The 25,994-nt window shown below is 44.8% G+C and overlaps 1 protein-coding gene across 1 annotated transcript; it reads left to right on the forward strand.

The window, feature by feature from the left end:
• On the forward strand, positions 1 to 25,994 carry EOGT (EGF domain specific O-linked N-acetylglucosamine transferase). The gene is made up of 17 exons (XM_033141252.1): positions 1 to 179; positions 1,637 to 1,792; positions 4,060 to 4,284; positions 5,117 to 5,217; positions 6,956 to 7,064; positions 7,204 to 7,298; positions 8,236 to 8,340; positions 10,801 to 10,907; positions 13,838 to 13,941; positions 17,957 to 18,049; positions 19,313 to 19,384; positions 19,621 to 19,707; positions 21,021 to 21,089; positions 21,228 to 21,289; positions 22,984 to 23,103; positions 25,079 to 25,181; positions 25,826 to 25,994. The coding sequence occupies exons 3-17, from the start codon at positions 4,075 to 4,077 to the stop codon at positions 25,970 to 25,972; spliced, it is 1,584 nt and encodes a 527-aa protein (XP_032997143.1). The 5' UTR covers positions 1 to 179; positions 1,637 to 1,792; positions 4,060 to 4,074; the 3' UTR covers positions 25,973 to 25,994.

The raw sequence follows: 25,994 nt of genomic DNA on the forward strand, positions 1-25,994 counted from the left end.
GGAGAGCGCGCCACGCCACGCCGCGCCTGGCTTCGCTTCGGGGCGTCTCCGGGGCTGGAGGTGCAACGAGGACGGGACTCCTCCTGGGCGCGCAGTCTCCTCGCGTCGGTTTGGAGTTTTCTGCAGGCAGCAGGCATAAGAGTTTCTGGTTTCTCTCTCCCCATCCCACCCCCTTTTTTGTGAGTGTGGCTTTCTTTCCTGCTTTCTTGAGTGCAGGTGCCGCCTCTCTGCAAATTTAATCTCTGGAGAGAGAACCGGGCAGATGGAAGATGGGGGCGAGGGTTTAGCTCAATGCGATCCTATCGGGCATAGTTCTAGCTGTGCATATTGACCTGGGAGCAAATCCCATTGAGCTCCGCTCTTTATAGTCCAGTGGCCCAAATGAAAGATCGCCCCGCCGGCACTTTTCTCCAAATGACTTCTTTTCCCTTGCACCCTGAAGGTCTGGGGCTGCTTATGCAGGCTTTTCAGCACAACCCCTTCCTCTGTCCTCCACATTTTGGGCGACAGTTCCCATCATCCCTGATCATTGGCTATGCTGGCTGGGGTGGGGCTGGTTGGAGTTGTAGTCCCAATATCTGGAAGTCACGCTGTTAGCTCCCCTGCTTTTTTCCATGCTGCAGCGAAACCTAAATCTGTGAAACAAGTGTGTGATTTTCTGTTTTTAACTGCCTTCATTTCCCTTCCCTTCCCTTCCTCTGTTGTCTTCAGGGACCTGTCCTTATACCTTTTAGGTCTTCCTCTCTCCCTGTTCCATATCTCTGACTGCCTGATGTTTCCGCTTGGATACTTCAACATTATTGTTATCATTCTTGTTTGCATAGCACTTTCTGTGTGCACAGTGCAAGAGATTCCTGATCCTGGGGAGATTTTAATCCAAAATTTGAAACAAGGAAGGAAGCAGGCAGGAGCAATACATGTGATTGTTTAAGTTTGCATGTGTTTATGCTTGGGCACAAGGAGAAGGGGACGACAGAGGACAAGATGGTTGGGCAGTGTTCTCGAAGCAACCAACATGAGTTTGACCAAACTGCGGGAGGCAGTGGAAGACAGGAGTGCCTGGTGTGCTCTGGTCCATGGGGTCATGAAGAGTCGGACATGACTAAACAACAACAATGCTTGGCCAAAGAGTTCCTAACTATGTTAAGGCATGGGAACTAGGGGAATGCGCCTGTTATGGAAAAATCTAGGTGCGTGGCTGTTGCACAATAAACTTTGTTCTACAGCTATTTGCTCCGGTTGGTGGCTGGACTCTTTTGTTCCGCAGGGACCCGCAGGCTGTGCCTGATGAGCTGGGTGGCTGAGCAGCCTCGCACCTAGATTTTTCCGTAACACGCCAAAGACTTTGTGGGAAAGGTGTGTGTTTTGAAGAGGGATGTGAATGAGCTAAGAGAGGTGGCAATACACAGGTATTCTGGGATCAAAGCAATAAGGGGCAGCAAGAGAAATAGAGTGGAGCTGTGGAGCCTGCAGCAGACCATATCTACTAGATCCAGATTAGTCTAGGGCGTTGGGTAAAAAAATCATACATTCCAGGGGGTTGGACTTAGAAGGCCATCATAGTCACTTCCAGCTCTGTAATTCTATGATTCTACACTCTGCATGTGCTCAGAAACACTTTTCTTTATTGTTACAGGTATGAGCCCTGGCACTGAAAAATATGTCATGATGGCAATGAGCCCTGGTGCAAATTAAGTCCTGTTTGAAAGCTCTGAAGCAGGCAGGGAGGCTGACACTCAGCATCTCTCTCTACCTTCCCATTCCTAAGGACCCAGAGCCATTAAGCACAGAGGTAAGCCCATAGGTTTGTCAGGTGTCTTCCAGCATAAATGGACACAGATGGCAAAATCCAAGAAGATACAGAGCTGCTGTACTTGATTATGCGTTTCATGGAGACAGAATATAATGCTAACCCTATGCATTTTGTGACATGTTGTGGAGTGGGCCGGAGCTTTGCATTCATAAAAATTTCAGGAGAAAGAAGTTCAGTTTCAAAAAGCTCAAAAATATCCAGATTACGGCGGAGAGAATTACGTTAGGCAATGTAGTCGATAACAAACGGTATGCATTGGAGTCAATGTATAATTTACTCCAGAAACTACTTGTGTGGTCCTTTTTCTTCCTCTTAGTACATTTACAATGTATTAGTGGGCCATCGACACTTTTTTTGGATGGATAGCTGTGACCAACTGGTATATATTAAATTTGGAAAGGAAAAGCGTGTGCTCTGAAATCTTTAGCAGGAAAGGCATAACCGAACCTGAATACGCACTCTTCTTTAAGAGCAGGGGAATTTTCGACTGCATGGCTAGTGTTTCTGTCAAGGCACTAATCTCATTGTGCAATGGCGAGATGGGTAAGATTATCCGCATGATCTCCTGAGCGTTCTCTCTATCGCAGTGGAGCTGCAGGCACTGAAACAGAGGTCATCCAGTAGCTAGAGCACAGAGCGTGGAAATCTCACAGTGAATTCCACTGAATGGAGGTGCAAGTGAATAATTGTACTACGCGGCAGTGGCCAAGAGAGCCCAAGTAACTGTCCAGCTGAGTTTCTTGGGGTTGTGAAAGGGTTGTTTGGTTTGAACTTGTCTTCAGATGTATAAGGCGGTACCCTTGACCTAAGTTGTTTGGTACTTTGTGCTGTAGTACAAAACCCCTATAGAATCATAGCATCATAGAGTTGGAAGGGACCCCAAGGGTCATCTTGTCCAACCCCCTGCAATGCAGGAATCTCGACTAAATCATACATGATAGGTGGCCACCTAATCTCTGATTAAATACCTCCAAGGAAGGAGAGTCCACCACTGTCGAACAGCTCTTACCTTCAGAAAGTTCTTCCCGATTTTTAGTTGGAGTCTCCTTTCTTGTAACGGGAAGCCATTGGAACAAGTCCCCTCCCCCCCCCCCGCCCTAGAGCAGGAGGAAATAAGCCCCTATTAGAAGATGACTATCATATTTCCTCTCGGTCTCCTCTTCTCTAGGCTAAACACACCCAACTCCTTCAACCGTTCCTCATAAGGCTTGAGTTACAGACCCTTGATCATATGTACACATTCCAACTTGTTAATATCCTTCTTAAATCATGGCACCCAGAACTGGACACAGTACTCCAGGTGTGGTCTGTCCAAGGCAGAACAGAATGGTACAAGCGGCGACCATTTTAGGCATGTCCAATTGATGCTCATCTGCTGACGCATGGGCCCTTTTTGACACAGAAGACAGAGGAATAGGGGCAGGGTGGAGGTGTAATGGGGCGTAACAGGGTTATGCATGCTCTGCTGACACACGCGGGGGGACCAGGAATGGAATCCCTGCTCAAAACGGTACACTGTCTGTACTATTATTTCCCTTGATCTGCATACCATACTTCTGTTGATGCAGCCTAGATTAGCATTGCCTTCAACCTGGCCCAGTATAAAAAGGTGACCATCCATGTGGATGATCATCCCATCTTTATGGCTTTACATTTCCATATTAAATTCCCACCTTTTCTTACATGTTGCTTTAGCTATGGTATAATTATGTTCCCATGTACTTGCATACACAAGAAACTTTTTAAAAACTACTGGGGTAGTGGAAAGTTGTATCAGAACTGCCTCTCACCCCTTGACTTTTAAGAGTTTCTCAGGGACAGAGTTTGAACCATGAAAGCACCAACCGCAAAATCCCATGAATTCCACATACACAAAAGGCAATGTGGCTATCTGATCAGGCATTTTCTGCCCTCCGAATGTTTTGGTTTCCATTCTTTTCTTGGATGCAGAGGAAGCAAATCCCTTGAGAGTCCTGCACGGTTTCCTGACTTGAGTTCCCAGGCATCTCTTGGGAACAAGAGTTTCCCTTCGCCTATTAGCTCCGCATCTGCGACAGCGATAAATGCTATATGAACACGTGTTTATGCCAAGAGGAGAGTCTTTCTTGCCAAGAGGTCTATAGCTGCATGCTTTTAACAAAACAAACACACATACACAGACTTTAGGTTTATGGTTGAATAGAATTACTGTAACTGAAGTCGTAGGTATGTCATTCTTAAACTGTTTTTCTGTGTGTTTGCTTTAGGTTTTTCAGATTGCCATGTTAATGCTGCTTGCATTTGGAGTCCTACTTCAAGAAATCTTGGCCAGGACCCAAGGTGAAAGTCTTACTGATGGCAGCAACATTCCACGAGTGCCATTGTATAGCTATGGAAACATCAACTTGCCCGAAGAACATATCCCATACTTTTTGCACAATAACCAGCCCTTTGCCACAGCCTGCAAGGAAGATCTTCATTGCCCATATAAAGTGAATACTGCTTTTTTTTGTTTTTTACTGGAGCCTAATGCCGATTTGTTGTGTTCTTAGAATCAAAGAGGTTGAAAGAGGCTTCTTTTCCAGGAACCATGATGGTGATGATTCCAGACTCCCATGTTAGGTCACTGCCTTTGTTGGGCTATCAAAAATGTAACAAAAGATTCAAAGTTCTCCATAACGCTTAATCAGGCTTGGTGTTAAAAAAAAAAGTAAGGTGCCAGAAGAGGGCGTGGGAAGAGAAAGAAATACCTTTGACGGGTGCCCAAGCTATCTGTGTCTGCATCTGGTAAGAATATTAGGATAGAGTGCACAGGGAGGTAGCATCAGCCTGAGCCAACGATCAGGGTTGACATCTGGAGGGCACCAGGTTGGGAAAGGCTGCTCTAGAGCCTTTAATCTGATAGATGCTTCCATGTGTGTTTAATTTCCTCTCTATTCTCTTCAGCTACTGCTAGCAACATTCTTATTTATCCAAGACTACCCAGATACATAGAATGCTGATGTGTTTTTAATTTATTGCTGTTTTTAACTTTTAAAACGCATTGATTGCTTTTACTGACAATCTTAACTGTTTGATTTTCCCCCGTAAACTGCTTTTGAGGTTTCCTACAGTCAAGCGGTATATAGATTTTATGAAATAAACACCTTGAATGACTTACAGTGTGTCCATGTGTAGAACTGGAAGTACTGTACGCTCAAATCTTTCAAGGTCAAAAGTACATGCAGGCTATTTGTAGATCACGCGTGCATTTTTGCAAGCTTGCTCGTTCACCTACATGGCACCAACATCCAAAGCAAAGTTGGCGTTTTCCTGTGTTTCCAGAAATACTTGAAGAAATCGAAAGCCTGTTGGGGTTATGAGAAATCATGCAAGCCTGAAAACCGTTTTGGATATCCGAGATGTGATTATGCTGAGATTGGATGGTAAGCGCACATTCCACGCCCCTGCACCTCCTGCAAACTCAGGCCCAGGCCAAACCCAACACTCAGTTGCCTATAGAGACCTTCTGCTGGTATTTATTTATTTTGGTACATGAAACAAGACCCAAATTAGAGCAAACGCCTCCTAATTTATATGCTGCCATTTGTTTTTCCAGAGTCACAGGTTCTGATAACATACCAGGAATATAGTAGTTTTTTACACACACACACACACACACACACACACATATATACTAGCTGACCTGGCCATGCCCTGCTGCGGCTGATTTTGTGTAATGGAAGGGGTTCTTTCGGCTCCCCGTCCTCGGCTCCTCCTGCATGAGAAGCAGCCGCTCCCTGTGTGGTAATGGGCAGAGCTCCATAGGGAAGGCGGAGAGGGAAGCTCAGCCTGGACTCCGCAGGGGGGGGGGGAGGAGAAGGGGAAGCGGCTTCTGCCTCAGCCGCCCATTGGGCCTATACTGCCCCCTGAGCCCGGCCCCTTCCCGCCCCTGCAGCCCAGTGGCGGAGGTTTTTTTTGTCCGCGCAGGTTCTGTGACGCTGCCGGGCGATCCGCCTTTCTATTGGATGGTGTTGGAGTCTTCAGTGCTTTTGCTGGTGACGTGTAATAGGGGCGCCAATTTTTTTGCGTTTATTCTTTATTTTTGGTACGTCAGGTGTGTTGTTGTGTTTTTTTTGAAATTTAATTATCCCATGTTATTCCCTGATGGTCATGGAATGCTGTGTCCTAATTTGATGCTATTTGGTCCAGCGGTTATGGAGCAAGTTGGTAACACCTGCGCGTGCAATGGGAACATTTATATATATATATAGATACACACACATGCATAATAGTGCTAACATCTCCACTACTGATCTACAGTGGTACCTTGGTTCTCAAACACCAAAAGTGTTTCGGTTTTCGAACGTTTTTCGGAAGCTGAATGTCTTATGTGGCTGTTGGCTATTGTTTTCGGGGTGCCTGCACCAATCAGAAGCTGTGCATTGGTTTTTGAACATTTCGCAAGTCAAAGGGACTTCCAGAATGGATTAAGTTTGGCGCTTTTGTTTTTGCTATTTATTTTGCATTTTTGTTTTTGAGGCTTTTTCAGTTAATTTGTTTTTGTGACAATCAGGTACTGATTGGTTGGTTGGTTGGTTGATTGATTGATTGATTGTGTGACTGCAGAAATGGATAAAAAAAACCCATCCAAACAATGACTGTCATCAGTGCAGGTAAGAAAATAAATTAATTTTAATTTTTATCATCTACAATACTGTCTTATTTATTTTATAGTACAGTACATTGATTATTGCTTTCATTTTATGGATCAATGGTCTTGTTAGATAGTAAAATTCATATTAAATTGCTGTTTTAGGGGTTGTTTTTTAAAAATCTGGAACGGATTAATCCGTTTTGCATTACTTTCTATGGGAAAGCGCACCTTGGTTTTGGAACGCTTTGGTTTTGGAATGGATTAAGTTTGAGAACCAAGATACCACTGTATTCCCATCCCAAATGCCTAGCAGGCACCCCTGTGCCTTCTTGCAGATCAATTAAGTGGTACCCTTTTTGTGCATAGGCAGAATATGTGGAAGCTTGCTCTTGTTCATTGTTGCACTCAGTAACCTAGCTTATAAGGTTGTGCAGCGGCATTTATTAACCCATAGACTGGGTTTATTCCCATAGTTAAAGCTTGACGTTTTCTCAAATGGACACTTTTGCATTATTTCACCATGTAAGGGCCAACACCATTGAGGAGGCCCAGCACGTATTCTGGAAGCAAGCTGACTTTGGTTATGTTAAGGAGAGGATGAATGAAGTTAAGACTCACTGCAGACCTAAGGCAATGGTAAGTATGCTTGAACACATTCAAAGAAAGTTGTTTCCTGATGCTATGCTCTACTTTCCCCCAATTCTTTTATATATATATGAATATATACATAAAATATATATTATGTATGTATGTTGCTTTTGTCATTTTCTTATAGGGAGATTCTTCACTTCAGTGTTCACGTTACCTCCAGTATTGCAGAGCAACAAATCTATACATTGATTTAAGAAACCCCAAAAGAAACCATGAGAGGTACGTACCTTACTTACATTTCAACAGGAGAAACAGACACACTAAATATCCCTATTAAGCAATTCTGCTCATCTATAAAAGACTTCTATTTTTTAAAAATACTTCTCCAATAGTCATTAACAGATATATGCCAGGACTCACAAATCTGCATAGGTTTAGTCAACCAAGAATGATGTCTAGAAATCTCTTCTTTTTTTACTTTTTAAAGAATCATTTGCTGGCCCTCATGATTGTAGAACAGACATGGGGAACCTTGGGCTCTCCAGGTGCTGCTGAAATACAATGCTAAGCAGGTTCTGCAAACATCTTTCTAAATTTGGAAAAACACAGTTATTTCCTAGTTGGCTGGTTTTATGCAGTACTTACTTTAATTCATGAAGCATGCTTTAGTTCTTAAGTTTGTTTCGGTTTTACGTTCATACCCTCAAAAGTGTGTCTATATATAGTCATTGTATGACCGTTACACTTATTTCTCGAGAACCTTAAAACATTTGCAGCTGTGTTGATTGAACTGTAGGCTGGATGCATGTTGAAGCAATGACATCACCATTTTGGTTCACGCGAGACGCTTCAGGGATCCATGCAACCCATGTTTCCAGTATATCACATGCAGTGCAATCCTACTCTTGCTTACTCAGAAGTCAGTCCTGTGATATTCAGTGCGGGGCTTACATGGAAGTCACAGTGTTTAGGATTGTAGCCTTTGACTGCAAGCTTGTGCTCAGTGATCTGGCAGTGAGCTTCATTGAATACCACAGAGTTTAATTTTGAGTAAGCATGTCCGTTGTACAGAGTGACTTTTAGTTGCAAGTTAAAGCATGATGTTGAATCAATGCCTTGATGTTCATCATTAATCAAGAGTGCTCACAAGGTAGTCCAGTTTAGAACTGACACTTGATTTGAACTTATGCTAATAATGTTTCCCCTCTTTAAATAGATTCAATGAAGACTTCTTCCAGAAGGGTGAAATTGGAGGCCACTGCAGCTTAGACATTCAAGCTTTCCTTGCCGAAGGGCAGCGTAAGAGCCCTCTACAGTCTTGGTAAGATTTGTAGCTGTCTGCTCTTTATTATTTCTCTACAATAGACAGCTTTGCAGAAAAGCTCTGCTCCCAATACTGTGCTCAGTTGAGTACTCCCCTTCTCTCCCACCAGGCACACCCATCTATGGGGGCGGGGTGGAAGCCCCCCCCAATTTTCAATGCGGGGGCCAGCCCCCCTCAATATTCTGCAGCCAGGCGGGCCCCATTGAGCCCTCCCGTGGCACTGCAGGCTCTGTTGGGCCCTCCTGTGGGCCCCATACCACCGTGAGATGCATGACGTCTTGCGCACTTGCCAGCCCCCCCCCTCCATGTTGGGCGGAACCCGGTGTGCTTGTCTCCCACTACATGTCACAGCAGTAGTTAGGGGTGCAGTTGTTTTTTAAGGAAGAAACAGGCTTCTGTGATGGTGGAGCAAAGGGACAATGACTGTTGTTGTCGTTTAGTCGTGTCCGACTCTTCATGACGCCATGGACCAGAGCACGCCAGTCACTCCTGTCTTCCACTGCCTCCCTCAGTTCGGTCAGACTCATGTTGGTAGCTTCAAGAACACTGTCCAACCATCTCGTCCTCTGTCGTCCCCTTCTCCTTGTGCCTTCAATCTTTCCCAACACCAGGGTCTTTTCCAGGGAGTCTTCTCTTCTCATGAGGTGGTCAAAGTATTGGAGCCTCAGCTTCAGGATCTGTCCTTCCAGTGAGCACTCAGGGCTGATTTCCATAAGAATGGATAGGTCTGATCTTCTTGCAGTCCATGGGACTCTCCAGTGTCTTCTCCAGCACAATGACTGAGGCGATGGTTATTCCAGTCTAGAATGTTAGCAACGAAAAGCAGGTCATTGTGGCTGCATTACATTATTTTCTATGGGAACCGTTGTTGTTTTTTAACATGAAAATCTGCAAGTAATAGGGAAACCTGGGAGTTGATGTGGCCTGTTTTGTATAGCCTGTATCAAGGGTGGTGAACCTTTGGTCCACCAGGTGTTGCTCCCAGGTCCACAACATTTTGTGTTATGAGAGAGGGTCAAGAACTTCCACACTTTCCCCATGCCATGTGTAGTTTTATAAACTTCTGTCATGTTGCCTCCTGCTCGTCTTACCTCTAAACTAAAAAGTCCCAAATGCTGCAGCGGTTCTTCTCAGTGGGGTTGCTCCATCTCTTAGATAATTTTGGTTGCTCTTTCCTGAACCTTTCCCAACTCTACAATATCCTTTTTGGTGCAAGACAATCGGAACTGTACACAGTACAGTGGTACCTCAGGTTACAGACGCTTCAGGTTACAGACGCTTCAGGTTACATACTCTGCTAACCCAGAAATAATGCTTCAGGTTAAGAACTTTGCTTCAGGATAAGAACAGAAATTGCGCTCTGGCGGAGCAACGGCAGCGGGAGGTCTCATTAGCTAAAGTCGTGCTTCAGGTTAAGAACAGTTTCAGGTTAAGAACGGACCTCCAGAACGAATTAAGTTCTTAACCTGAGATACCACTGTATTCTAAACACAGTCACATCATAAATGCCTTATGAGATCTTCAGTTTTGTTTTCAATTCCTTCCCTAATGATCCCTAGTGTGGGATTTTCCTTTTTCATAGCTACCGCACACCGAGTCAGCATCTTCACTGAGCTGTCTGCTACAACCCCTGACTTGGTCAGTCACCACCAATTCAAGTGCCATGTGTGTATATGTTGATATTAAGATTTTATAGTCCCTTCACGCTGTTCGGAGACATGCTTTTGGAGCTCTTCGTCGTTTTAACTACCGTGAACAATTTGGTTTTGTCAGCAAACATGGCTACCTCATACTGCTAACCCCAACTCTTGATCATTTATGAGCGAGTTAAAAAGCACGGGTCCCCTTTTCTCCATTTAGAGAACTGCCAATTCCGACCTCCTGCTACTGAAACAATACCTTATCCAGAAGAGAACCCTCTCCTCTTAGTTACCATCTTCTAGAAATATCTTGCAGGGCTCAAGTCCCATTAGCTGAGCCCAGTATAAATGGTATTACGTCATGGAGGAGACTTGCTAGGCCGTTAAATGGATCATGCTAATTAGTCTTGTACCTGCAGTCATGAATAACTTGTGTCTTTGCTGAGACGTCTTTAAAATCATGGTCAGTGCACTTGACATGAGCGTAGATATATTCAAATTAACTGGATGTTGGAAACGCACGGACAGAGAGATTCTCTCTCTTGAAACTTTCCCCAGCTCTTGATTTATAGATCAAAGATGCTGCTTGCTCCTGAGATCAAAGGCAGAGTTTAACCTTTTGAAGCCTTACTGAAGAAGCTTCAGTTACAATTAAAAATAATTTTAATTGTCAAACTTTGTCTAACTTCACCAGCATTGTGAAGAGAAGTCTGCATGGTGCATTGCTTAAATTATTGTCTTTGGATACGGGTGGTGGTTTTTTTGTTTTTTGTTTTTATAATTTTTTTTGCAGCTTCTATTGAATGACTAATTACAGGTTTGCGGAGCTCCAGACATATACAGAACTGAACTCCAGGCCTGTGGAAGATGGCAGTTGTGATGTTATTATTGACAAGCCAACTTATTTCATGAAGCTTGATGCAGGTACAAGCCACTGCGGTTTTCGTATGTGCAGATCTGTACGATTCCTGGCAGTATGTCAGGATGATACGTTGGGAGGTGGTCATGTAAAGGTCATTGATATGCACAGCATTCTGCATGTATTGCATTATTTTGTAGCATGCTCCAGCAAATTGGATGTGGCCCAGCACACTTAGGGGCAGGCTAAAAGCCAATTACGATATGTTTTGTGTGCATAGGAAGCTTACACATGACCTTAGCACTTCTATGCATGCCGCAAGCAGGCTGAAGTCGTTGTGGACAAGAACTGCCTGCCACCCCTGCTTCTCTTTTAAGTTTCTTAAATCCTAAACTATTTGTGAAGCTTCAGAGCTCGGTTCAAAGCCTGTTCTCAGTCAGCACCGGCATTCTGGTCAACTTGGTTCCATCTAAGGTGATCTTCACCGGTTGACTTGAATGGAGCTCCTTGCTCTTTAAAACTCAAAAGCAGAGCTGTGTTTTCAAAGTCTTCTTTGTCCTGAGTTTGCAGCAGCACTCTGAGTGAGAACAGTTAAAAAGCAAGGGCTGCTGTCCGAGGACATAGAAATGTTTGAAATAAATAAATGGAATAAATCTGAAACATAGATGTCCCAGCGTTTTTCGTTTTTAACATCTGGGCTGCACCAGTGTTCTTGCACTTCACCGTTGTAGCCCTTTTCGTTTTTTTAAAAGGGCTTTGCAGTCTTTCTTTGCGCTCGCCTCCTCAAGCAAGAATGCAGAGAAATGGGATCGGTAGAATTTCCCTCCTCCTCTCCCACCAGAAAGGATGGTTACCAAGGCCATTTAGAGAGACTGGCAGAGGTGGTTCTTGAGCCTGTGGTTTCTAGATTCAAGTCACACTCTTTGGCACATATTTGCCACTTCACCATTCCAGCCTCAGGATTAGACGGAAACTGCATGCTGTTTAGGAGATCCATGGTTTAATCTGTCGTGGTTTTCTGTTTTAATGAAATGCAGTGTGTGTGTGTGTGTGTTGCCAGTTTGAATTCAACAACATTATTCAGGCCTCTCCCCCCCAAACTCCATTTCACTTTTCCTTATAAAAACAACCCCATAATGGTTAAAACAAAATAAAAAATTCTTTCCAGTAGCACCTTAGAGACCAACTAAGTTTGTTCTTGGTATGAGCTTTCGTGTGCATGCACACTTCTTCAGATACACTGATACACAATGTATCTGAAGAAGTGTGCATGCACACGAAAGCTCATACCAAGAACAAACTTAGTTGGTCTCTAAGGTGCTACTGGAAAGAATTTTCTATTTTGTTTTGACTATGGCAGACCAACACGGCTACCCACCTGTAACTGAACCCATAATGGTTGTTTGCCTTATGGAGGTCTGTGGGGTAAGTGCATTGATTTTGGTTAGGGAAAGGGTATGGAAGGGAAGGATTAAACACTTTTCATCCAGCATCACTGGTCAGATCAGATTATTGGTAGCTCTTAGTGGCTTCATTTGGTTAAAAGGAAATACAGCCAACTTAGAGATACAATCAAGATCTGTCTGTAAGGGTTCGTGGTGCTCCTCACGAGTAAAAAGGCGGTGACTCAGGGTCTGTATATTTACAGCAGTTTATTATACAGATGGGACCCAGGTGGCGCTGTGGGTTAAACCACAGAGCCTAGGGCTTGCTGATCAGAAGGTCGGCAGTTCGAATCCCTGCGATGGGGTGAGCTCCCGTCGCTCGGTCCCTGCTCCTGCCCACCTAGCAGTTTGAAAGCACGTCAAACTGCAAGTAGATAAATAGGTACTGCTCCAGTGGGAAGGTAAACGGCGTTTCCATGCACTGCTCTGGTTCGCCAGAAGCGGCTTAGTCATGCTGGCCACATGACCTGGAAGCTGTACGCCGGCTCCCTCGGCCAGTAACATGAGATGAGCACCGCAACCCCAGAGTCGGACACGACTGGACCTAATGGTCAGGGGTCCCTTTACCTTTACTATTATACAGATACAGGTCAGAGCTTGAAATTCCATGACCGTCTTAGTCATTCTCAGATCCCGGAAGTGGCGCTTTGCGAGAGTGCCTCCAGCAGAGAAACCTGGGGACCCCAAATCTCCTCCTTTCCTCTTTCCGTTTGAGGCCCCTAGGTAATTGGGGCAACGGGACTACCAGCTCCCCCTCCGTTCCTGAACTGTTTATTGGGTGTTCGGACCTCGCAGCATCCGACAGCCTTTCCACCACGGAGTTCTCATTCTCCCACAGGATGTCTCAGGGCTTTTGGGGCGGTGCTGGGTACTCTCAGCAGCAGGGGTCCCTCCCTCCACCTCCACTGGCTCTCTGCTGCCTCCGGAGGTTCCCCTGTCACTATGTAAATTGGGGAAAAACGTTTGGTCCTTTTATGGCACCTCTTAAATTTCTATCAAGTCACTACTTCCTTTCCTTAGAACTAAAGAGGCCCAAATTTGCAACCTTTCCTCATAGGAGAGTTGCTGTATTCCCTGGATCATTTTGGTTGCTCTTTGCATGTGCAGTCTTATTGAGGTTTGTTTCTGGGTTTGTGGCCTAATCTTTTCAGATGTTGCAGATAATTGTCTCACACAGATATTGTTGATAGTGTGTGTGTGTGAGTGTGTGTGTGTGTGTGTGTGTGTGTGTGTATGGATCAACCATGGATCAACCATGAAGATCCACAGGGATGGAAGAACACGATAAAAACTGTTCTGAAAAGCTCACAAAAACCAATTCTGAAAAGCTCACAAAAACCAATTGGGCAAAGACTCACCCTTGCAAATAAGACTCCGTATGTGGCATTCGTATTCATCTTAGGCCTTATGCATTCATAGAAACAGTCTTAAATGCTAAAGATGGCCCTGGTGTAAAATCCTTCCAGTGAAATGAGGAGAAAGTGTTAAGAGTACGCAGAGGTTTTCAAATGAAAAGCCATGACAAGGTTCGTTTTTCTTTCTTCTCTCAGGCGTTAACATGTACCACCATTTCTGTGACTTTGTCAATCTTTACATCACTCAGCACGTAACCAACTCGTTCAGCACAGACGCCAACATTGTCATGTGGGATACCGTGAGTAAGATCTTCTGTTCAAAACACACTGGTGTTCATAGGTGTGGTGTATTCACTGTCTGATGTAAACCACGGGCAGTATTAGCAAGGAGCATAGTTACTACTACCTGTGCCAGATGCTCTGCGCATAGACTGGTATAAACCACTGTGAGCTGGATTGAACTATCCTTCCAACAGGGTTGTAGAGGAGGGATACAGTCAGCTTTCGAAATTATGCAGACGCCAGGCGCGTTTTGCACCTGGCTTTCAACCACTTTGTGACCAAGTGAAAATGCTTGGGTGCCAGGATGGCTCCGGCCATCTGGGGATCATTGGATCCTGGCTGTTTTCACACACTAATACCCCACCCTGTAGAATTCTATCAGCTTTATTTTATCTGCACCATTGGAATGAGTTTCTGGAGCCAAATTGCTTTTTCTGTGCAGCAGGAGCAGGAATCACCATTAGGAAAAAGAGGTGGGAATAGGCCAATGGACTGTCTCAGGATCAGGTGACTTTTCTTCCTTTAAGTTCTCAAAGCTCTTAAGCTACCTCAAGGTTGCCATCTGAATAGCCAGATGTTTAACTGAGAATCAACCACAGTCATTTGAAAAATAAGACTCGAGAGCCATCTTGCCCCAAAATGGTGACTAGGCATTCCGTTTTGGCAACTGCAGCCTTGGTTTTAGGAGCCATTTTGTGCCTAGTTTATATATCTTATATATCAGCCAGAGTGCCTTCTGTCTTAGCACTTGAACGTGACTTCCTTATAGAGGCTTCTCTTTTTCCCTTTTTTTGGGAGTATAATTTTTATTAAGTTTTTCTATTTTACCTTTCAGAATATTCATTTAAAATATCAATGACTTCCCTTCTTCTCCTTCTGTTTGCATGCCACAGATTCCTGCATATTTTACATAAACTAAACCATTCAGTTGGACACAGGTGGTGCTGTGGTCTAAACCACGGAGCCTGGGGCTTGCCGATCAGAAAGTTGGCGGTTCAAATCCCCACGATGGGGTGAGCTCCCGTTGCTCGGTCCCAGCTCCTGCCCACCTAGCATTTCGAAAGCATGTCAAAGTGCAAGTAGATAAATTGGTACCGCTCCAGCGGGAAGGTAAACGGCGTTTCCGTGCGCTGCTCTGGTTCGCCAGAAGCGGCTTAGTCATGCTGGCCACATGACCCGGAAGCTGTCTGCAGACAAACACCGGCTCCCTCGGCCTATAGAGCGAGATGAGCACCGCAACCCCAGAGTCATGCAAACTGAAGCATGGAAGGAGAAGAAGGGAAGTCATTGATATTTTAAGGTTGTTTAAATGAATATTCTAAAAGGTAAAATAGAAAAACTTAATAAAAATTATACCCCCAAAAAAGGGAAAAGGAGAAGCCTCTATAAGGAAGTCACGTTCAAGTGCTAAGACAGAAGGCAACCACCCACTCTGGCTGATATATAAGATATATAAACTAGGACTGGACCTAACGGTCAGGGGTACCTTTACCTTTTAAACCATTCAGTATTCCATTTTTACATCCATCAAAACTTATTTACACTGTTGAATTTATCTTAACGCTGCCAGCGTTTTCAAATATACACAATTTTCACCCATATATTCATTAAACATTTTCCAATCTTCTTTAAACATATATTCTTCTTGTTTTCTTATTCTATAAATTAAGACATCTCTTTCCGCCCACCCCTCATCCCCATCCCTTGTTTTCGACACCACCGTTTCCCTCCCCCCCAAAAAAAATATATCAAAAAATCTCTTAGGTTGTAAATATACTACGTACAAACAGATGCACTTCCTGATTACTAGCACATCTTTTTACCCATGAGTCACTGGTTTGACAAAGTTTTAAAGACAGTGTGTGTATATTTCTATGTAGAATCATTATGTGAATATCCTGCAGGGAGTCACTGTATGAAAGACTGGAGTTTCCTGTTTTGTTGTGTTATGCTCCTTGTTTCTCGCCCTCCTTCTGTCACCAACTGATGCTTAAAATAACTGGGTCCCTGCCACCTACTGGACAGTTCAAGGAACTGCCCACACCCTTTCTCCAGGCCTCCCAATAGTCTTCAGGGATCTTTGCCACCAGCGTTTGCTGGATATTTTCTTCACAAATCTGCTTATAGCAGATTTTGTGCCACTGTGAGAAAAGGATGCTGGACTCAATGGGCTTACTGGCCTGTTCCAGCAGGCTATTCTTATGGTTTTTCTCCCCCCCTGTACTGAAGCTGCCTGGTCTACCCGTGTCTTTTCCCTATAAAATATCTATCTAATTGCAACTCCCACCAGCTGTAGCCAGCATGGCCTATGGTCAGCTGGTGGGAACTAGTGGCCAAAAGTATCTGGAGAGCCACAATGTATTTGGAAAACCAGCAGTACCTGCAATAGGAGCAATGCTTTATTTGCTAATGATGCTGATCCTTGGCATGGAAAGTGGTGCTCCTGGGTGGAATCTACACACATATGAAAAATGCTGCGGAAATGCTTTTAAAAAACCGTTTTGAAAAATACATTGCAATTGCCATAGCTCACTGTCGCCATCTAGTGTCGCATTTGTATATTGAACTTTACAACGCGCTTTAAGACGTTTTTATTTGCAGCTGTATAGCAGAGTCCCTGGTTTCATCCCTACCCAGTCCAGCTATACTTAGGGTCTCCGTTCTTGGACTGTCAACCGCATATGGCTTGGGTTCCCACGGCGCTACCTTTTCTTGGGAAGCAGCACTGTTTAAGAACGTATGCTGCTTCCCCGCAGCCATTTGTAAATTCTGTAATGCCATTCTGATCGACAAAAGAGATGCATTTAATTCCTTGCATTGCCAGACGGTGGTGCCAAGTGGCTGCTTAAACTTGCAGAACAGAGGCGGCGAGGCTCCCCCCCCCCCTTTACGCAATGCATGTAGCTATTGGCTCTTGAAAAATTATCATCCTTACTAAATGTTTCTTTAAAAGTGAGTGAATCAAAGCAGGAACTCAGTGGGGGAAACGTACCCAACATGTTTCCCAACAAACAAACAAATATGGCAAGGTGTACAATGTGTGTGTGTGTGTGTGTGTGTGTGTGTGTGTTTGGTGGACTTGGGGTCATTTTACTACCCAAGGGCCACATTCCTTTTTGGGTAATCTTCTGAGGGCCACAGTGCCTGGGGAGGGGGAGGCCAGAGGCAAAAGCGGGCAGAGCAATGAATAGGATGATCATTGCCCCCCCCCCTTTTAAATTTTGTATGAGCCTCAATTTAAGGTACAGAGACACCCTTGTTATACAGTAGCAGTTGAAACAGTTTCCCACTGTGTGGTCAAAATTGAGACCTCTAATTCTTTATTCCAATCCTCCCTCAGTACCTGTATATCAAATCGGTTTGCTAATAACAAAGATTTATATATGTTGACGGCCAGGTTTTTTTGTTGCGTAAGAATTAACCAACTGCTTCCAATATCTCTGGGGTCTCTGAGGCTGTAAAAGCTGCTGGTTCGTAGATGGTGGTTAGCAAGTGTTTTATCTTGAGATATTGCCATTGAACATTAGTAGGTATTCTGTATTTGTCTCTTAAGATGGAATATGTATAAAAATTCATGCTCTTCGTTTATCAGCTGGTCTAACGTTAATATACCCAAATTCAAAGTTTGGATCTACCTTTTAATTTTGGGAAAGAAAAGAGCACAAGGCTGGTGATTACAAACAGTTCGGTGCTCTGCATGCTTTCTTGGGAGTAAGTTCCATAGAGCTCGGTGGGGATACTCTCTATTCCAAGGATGGGGAATGTGTGGTCCTCCAGAGGATGGTTGACTCCAGTTCCCCTCAGTTACAACCTGCATGGCCGATGGTCATGAATGATGAGAGCTGCAGTCCAGTACTATCAGGAGGGCCACAGCTTGCTCTGCCCTGCCCTGCCCTGCCCTGCTCAGTGTGTTTACAATTCTAGCCTTAAGGCAGGAGGGTTATAGATAAGCCTGAAAGCCGTGGAAATAATTATTAGTCGTTTCTCACTAAAACCTTACTTGTGCTTCCATTTGTTTTTGTTTCTTCACAGAGTGCCTATGGATACGGAGACCTGTTCAGCGAAACGTGGAAGGCATTTACAGACTACGAAATAATACATTTGAAATCCTACGATTCAAAGAGAGTGAGGAATATTTTGCTTTTAAAACAACAACAACAACTGATGGCTGTACCCAGAAGTCAGTGCTTTTGGTTCAGTTTTGTGATCATGTTACTAAATATGTCTGGGTCCTTAAACTACAGCTGAACCCTACCCTTGCTGTAGAGGGTTTTAAGATTTTCATTCATACTGTAAGGCTACACCTGCACGGTCCACTTCCTCAGGTGTAGGTGAGAGGAAAGTACCTTTGCAGCAGACCTGTTGGCGCACACACACAGGTTTATGTTTATGATTTTGCATAGGATTAAGTAGGAGATTCAGGGACGCGGGTGGCGCTGTGGTCTAAATCACAGAGCCTAGGGCTTGCCGACCAGAAGGTTGGCGGTTCGAATCCCCGCGACGGGGTGGAGCTCCCGTTGCTCGGTCCCAGCTCTTGCCTACCTAGCAGTTCAAAAGCACATCAAAGTGCAAGTAGATAAATAGGTACCGCTCTGGCGGGAAGGTAAATGGTGTTTCCGTGCGCTGCTCTGGTTCGTCAGAAGTGGCTTAGTCATGCTGGCCACATGACCCGGAAGCTGTCTGCGGACAAACGCCGGCTCCCTCAGCCTATAGAGCTAGATGAGCGCCGCAACCCCAGAGTCGTCCGCGACTGGACCTAACGGTCAGGGGTACCTTTACCTTTAAGTAGGAGATTCAGTACTCTGGACAGAGGAGCACCAAGGGATTCCGCACATTTTATGTTTTGCCGCGCTTTGTCAATTTGCCTTTCATTAAGAAAAATAAAAACAAAGGACACTAAAGAATGACTTCTAACCTCCTTTCGAAGAGTATGGTTTTACAGCAGTCACACCACCTAATTCTAGGCACGTAGTCTGAGTGTGCCGTGCATATGAGCATAGGCTCAGGACCTCTCAAACCTCTGCATGTCTGCGCTCCAGAAATGTGGGAGAGGGGCTCCGCTGCCATCCAGGGGCAAGCTGCCATTGTTTTCCATTGTGTCTGCTGCGTTTAATTTCCCCTTCCCCTTTTGTTTCATGTAGCCCCATCAGGAAAGTGCCCCCCCAATTATAAAGTTTCCTCATCCTACCCTCTCTAGTCTTTGTGTCAGATGCTGTTTCTGTTTCAGTCATTTGTTCCGTGCTTAACGCAAGGGTGGGGGGGGGGCAGCTCAGATTGGTGCTGTGATCTGGCTTCTGTTGCAGTATTAATAGGTCCTACTTTATATTCATCTCTTTTAATTATATATCAGGAGTTCTGCTGTAACTTGTTAATGATCTCCCTTTTCAGGTATGCTTCAGAGAAGCAGTTTTTACACTGTTGCCTCGAATGAGGTACGGGTTATTTTATAATACACCACTGGTGAGTAAATACGTTGGGTTCCACACCCACCCACCTTTTTAAAAATAATAAAAAAGAAGTAAATTTGAATTAAGATTTGTGAACTTCTTAACTAGATGTGTTAAAGAAGAAGGACCTTGATGCATAAAAGCTTTGTTTGGAGGGGTGGGGGTGGTTTGTTACCAGCAAAAAAAAAATAATTTAAAAAATTGAGTACATGGGTGCATTTTATTCCTATACGTCTGCTGTGATTTCAGATATCCAGCTGTCATGGTACAGGATTATTCAGAGCCTTTTCCCAGCATGTGCTGCACAGATTAAATGTCACACAAGAAGGACCCAAGGTATTAGTGATGCTCCTGTGCTGTTTTGTAAGAATCGTGAATGAAGCTTGAGTTTGCATGCGCCATCTCTCTTGCTTCGGATCGTGCTCACAGCTCGAGAAGTTCTCTTTTCCGATGCCCACAGTCCTGAGTTTCGTTGTAGTTTTGAGCACTCCTGTTTCCACTGACTTGCATATCTTCCTGACGCGTGAAAGGGAATACAAAGAATTTAAGTACTGAAGGAGATGCCTCTTGCCTGTAGCACTTCTGTGCTCCCTGCTGCATCTTGTACATGCAGGGTGATAAATATACACCACCAGCTCTCTGGCCGTAGCAAATTCTATCTCTTTAGGAAGGACAGGAGGCATTGCTCTGAACCCTTGAGCCATTTCCGCAGTTGCATGGTTTGCTTGGTGATGCCAGAACAAGTTTTCCAGCAGCAACAAGCCCAGCAGAACCACCCAGTAAATCCTTGGCTAAATCAGGGGGCGACATTTGTTTTTCGTCCAATATCTGAATCCACAGGAAGATGCTGGCTCTATTAAAAGGGCTATAAATTTGTGTGTGTTCACAGGGTGTATACTGGGGGTGGGGGAGGGAATCAATTTGGCTGCTTTTGAGTTTATTTTCTTGAGAATATACTGCATGCTTATCACAAGGGGCTGGTGTTTTCGAGCTGTGTGCAACCATTTGCCCCTGGTTTCCTGCTGGTATTAATAGGTGTCATGGAGTTAAACCTTTGTAATTCTTTCTTCTTCTTCTTCTTCCATACAATTTACCCCCAAGAGTTCAATGGATTTTTAAATTGGGAAGGGAAATAATAACCTCGTTAGGTGGGCTAACACCTCCCCGCCCCGCACCCCAATAATTTATCAACATATAAAGCATGCTGTGTCTGTCTGTGTGACTGCCACTTTTTCAGATACTGCAGTGGTTTGTGGTGACGTGGGCCATTTTGTCTTGAATAAAACAAAAGAGCTTGGAAACCTTTGCTGCTGATAGCACTATCAAGTTCTCTGTGGTTTCATTGGGACTTGATCAAACTCCATAAGGGGAATCTTAAATGACTTACTAGTTGTTGGTTGCAAATACTGCTTTTGGGGAAGGAGGATCGGCAGAGAGTGCACATTAGAGCGATCCATTTTAAGGAATGTGCATCTCTCCTGTGTGTGATATAAACAAGGTGATTAAAAGGAAAAGACATTTTAATCACTCTGCTAATTGTTTTTACATCAAGGGCACTAATTTATTCATTGTCCGTCGGCTGGTCTTTCTCCTCCTCGACTTGCAAATGGATTCATTTTGCTACTTTTGTTTTGCTTGTTCCCCAACAGGATGGGAAAATCAGAGTTACAATACTCTCCCGGAGCACAGAATACAGGAAGATATTAAACCAAAATGAGGTTTGATTATTTTCTGTTGAGTAAAGGCTTCCACTGAGCAGTGGGCACAAGGAAACCGTGGTTGGGTACAGGAAATGGGTGGGAAATAAAAACAGCAATTATCATGCAGAAATGTTGCTTTCCCTTCCCCCCCCCCAGCTCGCCAACGCTTTGAAAACGCTGCCGTTATTTGAAGTCCGAATAGTGAACTACAAGTACAAGTGAGTACAACTGCAAGGCGTAGCAGATCTGCAGCTGTTCCTAACTTGAGTTTCACCTTTCTGCACCTGCGTGACGCGTTGTGTCCCATGGTGGTTTTGCACTAGCGGAAAGAGCTTCTGCTTGCTTCAGGTGAGGCACTCAATTTTGTCAGGAGGAGGTGATTTTGAGGGAGCCCAGGGGGCTACACGAGATCAGTGAAAATGGCTTGCCCCACCTTGCCATAAGGAGAACTGCCTCTTCTGCTCGTGTTAAGCCATTACTGGATACATACCAATTTCCTGTAAGTAAATCCTGTTGAAATCTTCGGAACGTTTGCAATCCCAGGCATATTTAGACTAGAGAGTAATCCCCACTGAACTTGCAAAACTTGCAAACATGCATAAGTGTACGCTATTAAGGATCAATAAAGAGAACAATAAAACATTTCCCCCCTCCCACCCGCAGTGCTTTGGAGAAGGGCAGGGCCACGGCCACACCTGCAGCCCTATTGCTCCCGGTGACTTGGGCAGAAAAGGGGCGGGGAGAGGATTGTCAGCCCCTGGTTGGGACCAATGGGATTTCAGGATCCAGGGCTGTCTCAGCCCTGCCCTTGGCCCTTCCTCTGGCTCCTGCCAGCAGCCCACCTGCTCACATGTCCAGTGGAATGAACAAAGGAACACCTCTGCTCTGCCTAATCCAGAGCTTTCCAAACTTTTCGTGTTGGTGACACACATTTTAGACGCGCATCATTTCGTGACACGGCAATTCAGTTTTGCTAGCAATCTGGAGCTTAAACTAATCCAGCCCCAGGAGTGTTCGTGTGACACACCTACACACTGCAGCTGACACACTTAACACAGGCACCCCCAACCTTCGGCCCTCCAGATGTTTTGGACTACAATTCCCATTATCCCTGACCACTGGTCCTGTTAGCTAGGGATCATGGGAGTTGTAGGTCAAAACATCTGGAGGACCTCAGGTTGAGGATGCCTGCACTAACATGTCGCAACACAGTTTGGAAATCTCTCGCCTAATCTAGTCTTCTCCCCCCCACCCACCCAAGCCAACATGGCAGGCAGGTCGGATTGCTCTGCGGATTGCCCTCTCTAAAGTACAAGTTTGAAAACTATGAATGAGCTGTACATTATTGATGTTGAGGCTAATAATGGATTTGAGTTTGAGTAACATTGTTTTTAATAATGTACACTTCTTAAAAAAAAAAAGACTGAAGCAGCTTACTGGGTGTATTTGCATGGCAACCTTTTAATTTCTCAAGTGCAACAATATGCTCTTCTAAGATCTTCTAAGAGCCAGTGTGGTGTAGTGGTTAAGAGCGGTAGACTCGTAATCTGGGGAACCGGGTTCGTGTCTCTGCTCCTCCACATGCAGCTGCTGGGTGACCTTGGGCTAGTCACACTTCTCTAAAGTCTCTCAGCCTCACTCACCTCACAGAGTGTTTGTTGTGGGGGAGGAAGGGAAAGGAGAATGTTAGCCGCTTTGAGATTCCTTCAGGTAGTGATAAGACAGGATATCAAATCCAAACTCTTCTTCTTCTTCTTCTTCTTCTTCTTCTTGAGCATCAGCAGGAATTTTATTTCGATGTATAGCTTATTTCCTCCCCCCATAAGATACCCTTGACCTATCTGAACGATGATCTGTTGTGCTACTCACACGTACCCATGTTAGAGCCATTCTTATGATACGTTTTCTCTAGGGAGCTCGAATTTAAGGAGCAGCTGAAAATCACGCACAATTCTGATATATTCATCGGGATGCACGGAGCGGGACTCACCCACCTTCTCTTTCTGCCAGACTGGGCTGTCATCTTTGAACTGTAAGCCTCCATGTGCTCATGTGTTTAATATAGCTCCTTTTTTTGTATTTGCATGCCGTGTCCTGATCCGAAGAAGGGCTTATAAACTGTGCTTTTAAGCAAACGCACGTCACAGAGGGTGAGATGGCACCTCTATATTTCCATCGTCAGAGCAGATATTGAACTTACCTCGGTCATACAGTTAGAAGAAACATTCCTTGATCTGTACCGAGTGAAGTGTGACAACATTGGCTAACTTGTTTGGGCAGAGGTTGGCAGCTGGAAACCTCCACATTAAACCCAGCCAGCGATTCGGAATGCCCCGGTGGCAAAATGAATTAGAGAAATAAAATCATAGAGAGCTGAACAAGTCCTTAAAAACTTACAGTTTAACTCCTTGCCCAAGGCCTGTTGATATGAACCCACAGAAGTTATATAAAGATTTCTGACAAAGGGCATTTTCTCACTGTGTCTATCTGGCCTCTGTAAAGTTTTCTCCATGAGGATATGGCTCCTTTCGCTCTTGGATTGCTGCTTCTTGCTCTAAAACTGTGTATGGCAGGTCTAGGCTTCCCTCCTCACTATCTTATGGCCTTTTCAATTGTGACATATCGAGTATTATACTTCTCTAAAGCCATTGCTTCCAGCTGAGCAGGAACTCTTGCTAGATGAATTTCACCTTACTAATAGGAAAGGGCCTTTATTATTTGAAATAATCCTCTGTGGTATAGAAGCCAGGCACAATGAAGTGTGCTATCGTTTTTTGAGTCCTAGCATGGGGCTAGCTGAACCCTAGATTTAGAGGTTCCTTTAAAGCCCAGTTTTATCTAAATTACTGGCCTACGAACTGTAACTTCCATGTTACCAGGCAGGTACGCATGTTCTTGGCCTCTGAGCTGTATGTTAGTAAGTTCAAAGTTACTGTATTAATTTACAAAGCTTGGGTCCAGGTTATGTTAAGGACCACCCGATCCTTTGTATCCCTCCCCAGTCACTGAGATCTTGAGGGTGTGTGTGTGTGTGTGTTACTGTCCTCCATGACTCAGGCGCATGGCTTGTCTCCACTGAGTCATACATTTGGACCTGTGGGCCTGATTCTGTGGAACGCTTTCCTGGCTGAGATTAGGCAGCCAGCTCCTTCCCCGGTTGAACGCCTGACAAAACCCTTTCTTCAGTGGGCATTTTAAGGATGTTTGCTGGGGGGGTTTGTATGGACCATTGTGATTTATTTTATCCACTGCATGCTTTTTAATGATTTTCATATACACTGCTTAGAGACTTTGGTTCATAAGTGGCATATAAATAGCTCAAATAAATAAATAGCACGTTTCCAAGCCCACCCCAAAAAAAGTCTGAATCAGAGGTTGTGGGGGAAAGGGAGAGAGACGGCATGAATGCATTCCTTAATGCTTGCTGCAGGAAATGCTAGAGCAAAACCCAAGTACCAAGGGGATTTGGTACCTTGGCTCTCTCTGTAAGGTAAAGGACCCCTGGATGGTTAAGTCCAGTCAAAGGCGACTACGGGGTTGCGGCGCTCATCTCGCTTTCAGGCCGAGGGAGCCAGCGTTTGTCCACAGACAGCTTTCCGGGTCATGTGGCCAGCCCGACGAAATCGCTTCTGGCGCAATGGGACACCGTGATGGAAGCCAGAGCTCACAGAAACACTGTTTACCTTCCTGCTGCAGCGGTGCCTATTTATCTACTTGCACTGACGTGCTTTCGAACTGCTAGGTTGGCAGGAGCTGGGACAGAGCAACGGGAGCTCACCCTGTCGTGGGGATTCGAACCGCTGACCTTCCGACCGGAAGCCCAAGAGGCTCAGTGGTTTAGACCCTGGCTCTCTCTGTAGCAAGAGCTGTAGCAGGGGAAGCCGCAGCCTGTCCGTTTCCAATTGCTAGTACAATGATTCTCCTTTCTGTTTCCTGCAGGAGAAGGGCAGGCATTAAAGAGGACCGTTGCTCCTTTTGCTAATGAAACCCCATCATTTCCTCTCCAGGTACAACTGTGAAGATGAGCGCTGCTACTTAGACCTTGCAAGGCTGAGAGGCGTCCATTACATCACCTGGCAAAAGAAGGACAAAGTGTTCCCTCAGGATGAGGTAGTGGGTGGGATGCATGCAAAGGTGTTTTGGTGCTGTGTTTATTATTATTATTATTATTAAAAAATGTTTCACCCATCTCAGTTCTTCCACGAGAGCCAGTGTGGTGTAGTGGTTAAGAGCGGTAGACTCGTAATCTGGGGAACCGGGTTCGTGTCTCCACTCCTTCACATGCAGCTGCTGGGTGACCTTGGGCTAGTCACACTTCTCTGAAGTCTCTCAGCCCCACTCACCTCACAGAGTGTTTGTTGTGGGGGAGGAAGGGAAAGGAGAATGTTAGCCGCTTTGAGACTCCTTCGGGTAGTGAAAAGCGGGATATCAAATCCAAACTCTTCTTCTTCTTCTTCTTCACGTGAAATATGATTCTTCTGCTTCAGCCCAAATTAAATTCTCTGCTCTGATTAAAGCATCATTTTATATGAATAGCTGGAGGAGGGAGAGAAATGAAATTAATTGGCCATTAGTTCGGACTATCAATAGCAGTGCTGTTAGGTGTTTTCTTACTGTCGCTGCTGCTTCAGGGAGGATCGATAAATCAGTGGTTATGAATTAAAATGTGTGCTCAATTTGCTGCTTGTTTTCCAGGGGAAAAGAGCTGGCTTGTTTTGCTTCCTTAAAACCATTTTAACTCCCTTTTTCTTCAGGGGCATCACCCAACACTAGGAAAACACCCGAAGTTTACAAATTACTCCTTCGACGTGGAAGAATTCGTCCGCCTGGTGCTTTCGGCGGCTGATCATGTATCGCAGCATTCCAAATGGCCGTTTAGGAGAAAACGCGATGAATTCTAGATCAATTGCTGAATTTCACAGG

This window comes from Lacerta agilis, chromosome 2, assembly GCF_009819535.1.
Source record: "Lacerta agilis isolate rLacAgi1 chromosome 2, rLacAgi1.pri, whole genome shotgun sequence".
In the NCBI taxonomy this organism is placed as follows: Eukaryota; Metazoa; Chordata; class Lepidosauria; order Squamata; family Lacertidae; genus Lacerta; species Lacerta agilis.

What these genes read in the sequence shown, in the direction of transcription:
- EOGT (XM_033141252.1), top strand. Translation starts at nt 4,075, where the DNA reads ATGTTAATGCTGCTTGCATTTGGAGTCCTACTTCAAGAAATCTTGGCC. An exon ending in ACTGCAGACCTAAGGCAATG is followed by an intron (nt 7,065 to 7,203) that starts GTAAGTATGCTT and finishes ATTTTCTTATAG; the next exon opens with GGAGATTCTTCACTTCAGTG. An exon ending in ACATTGTCATGTGGGATACC is followed by an intron (nt 13,942 to 17,956) that starts GTGAGTAAGATC and finishes GTTTCTTCACAG; the next exon opens with AGTGCCTATGGATACGGAGA.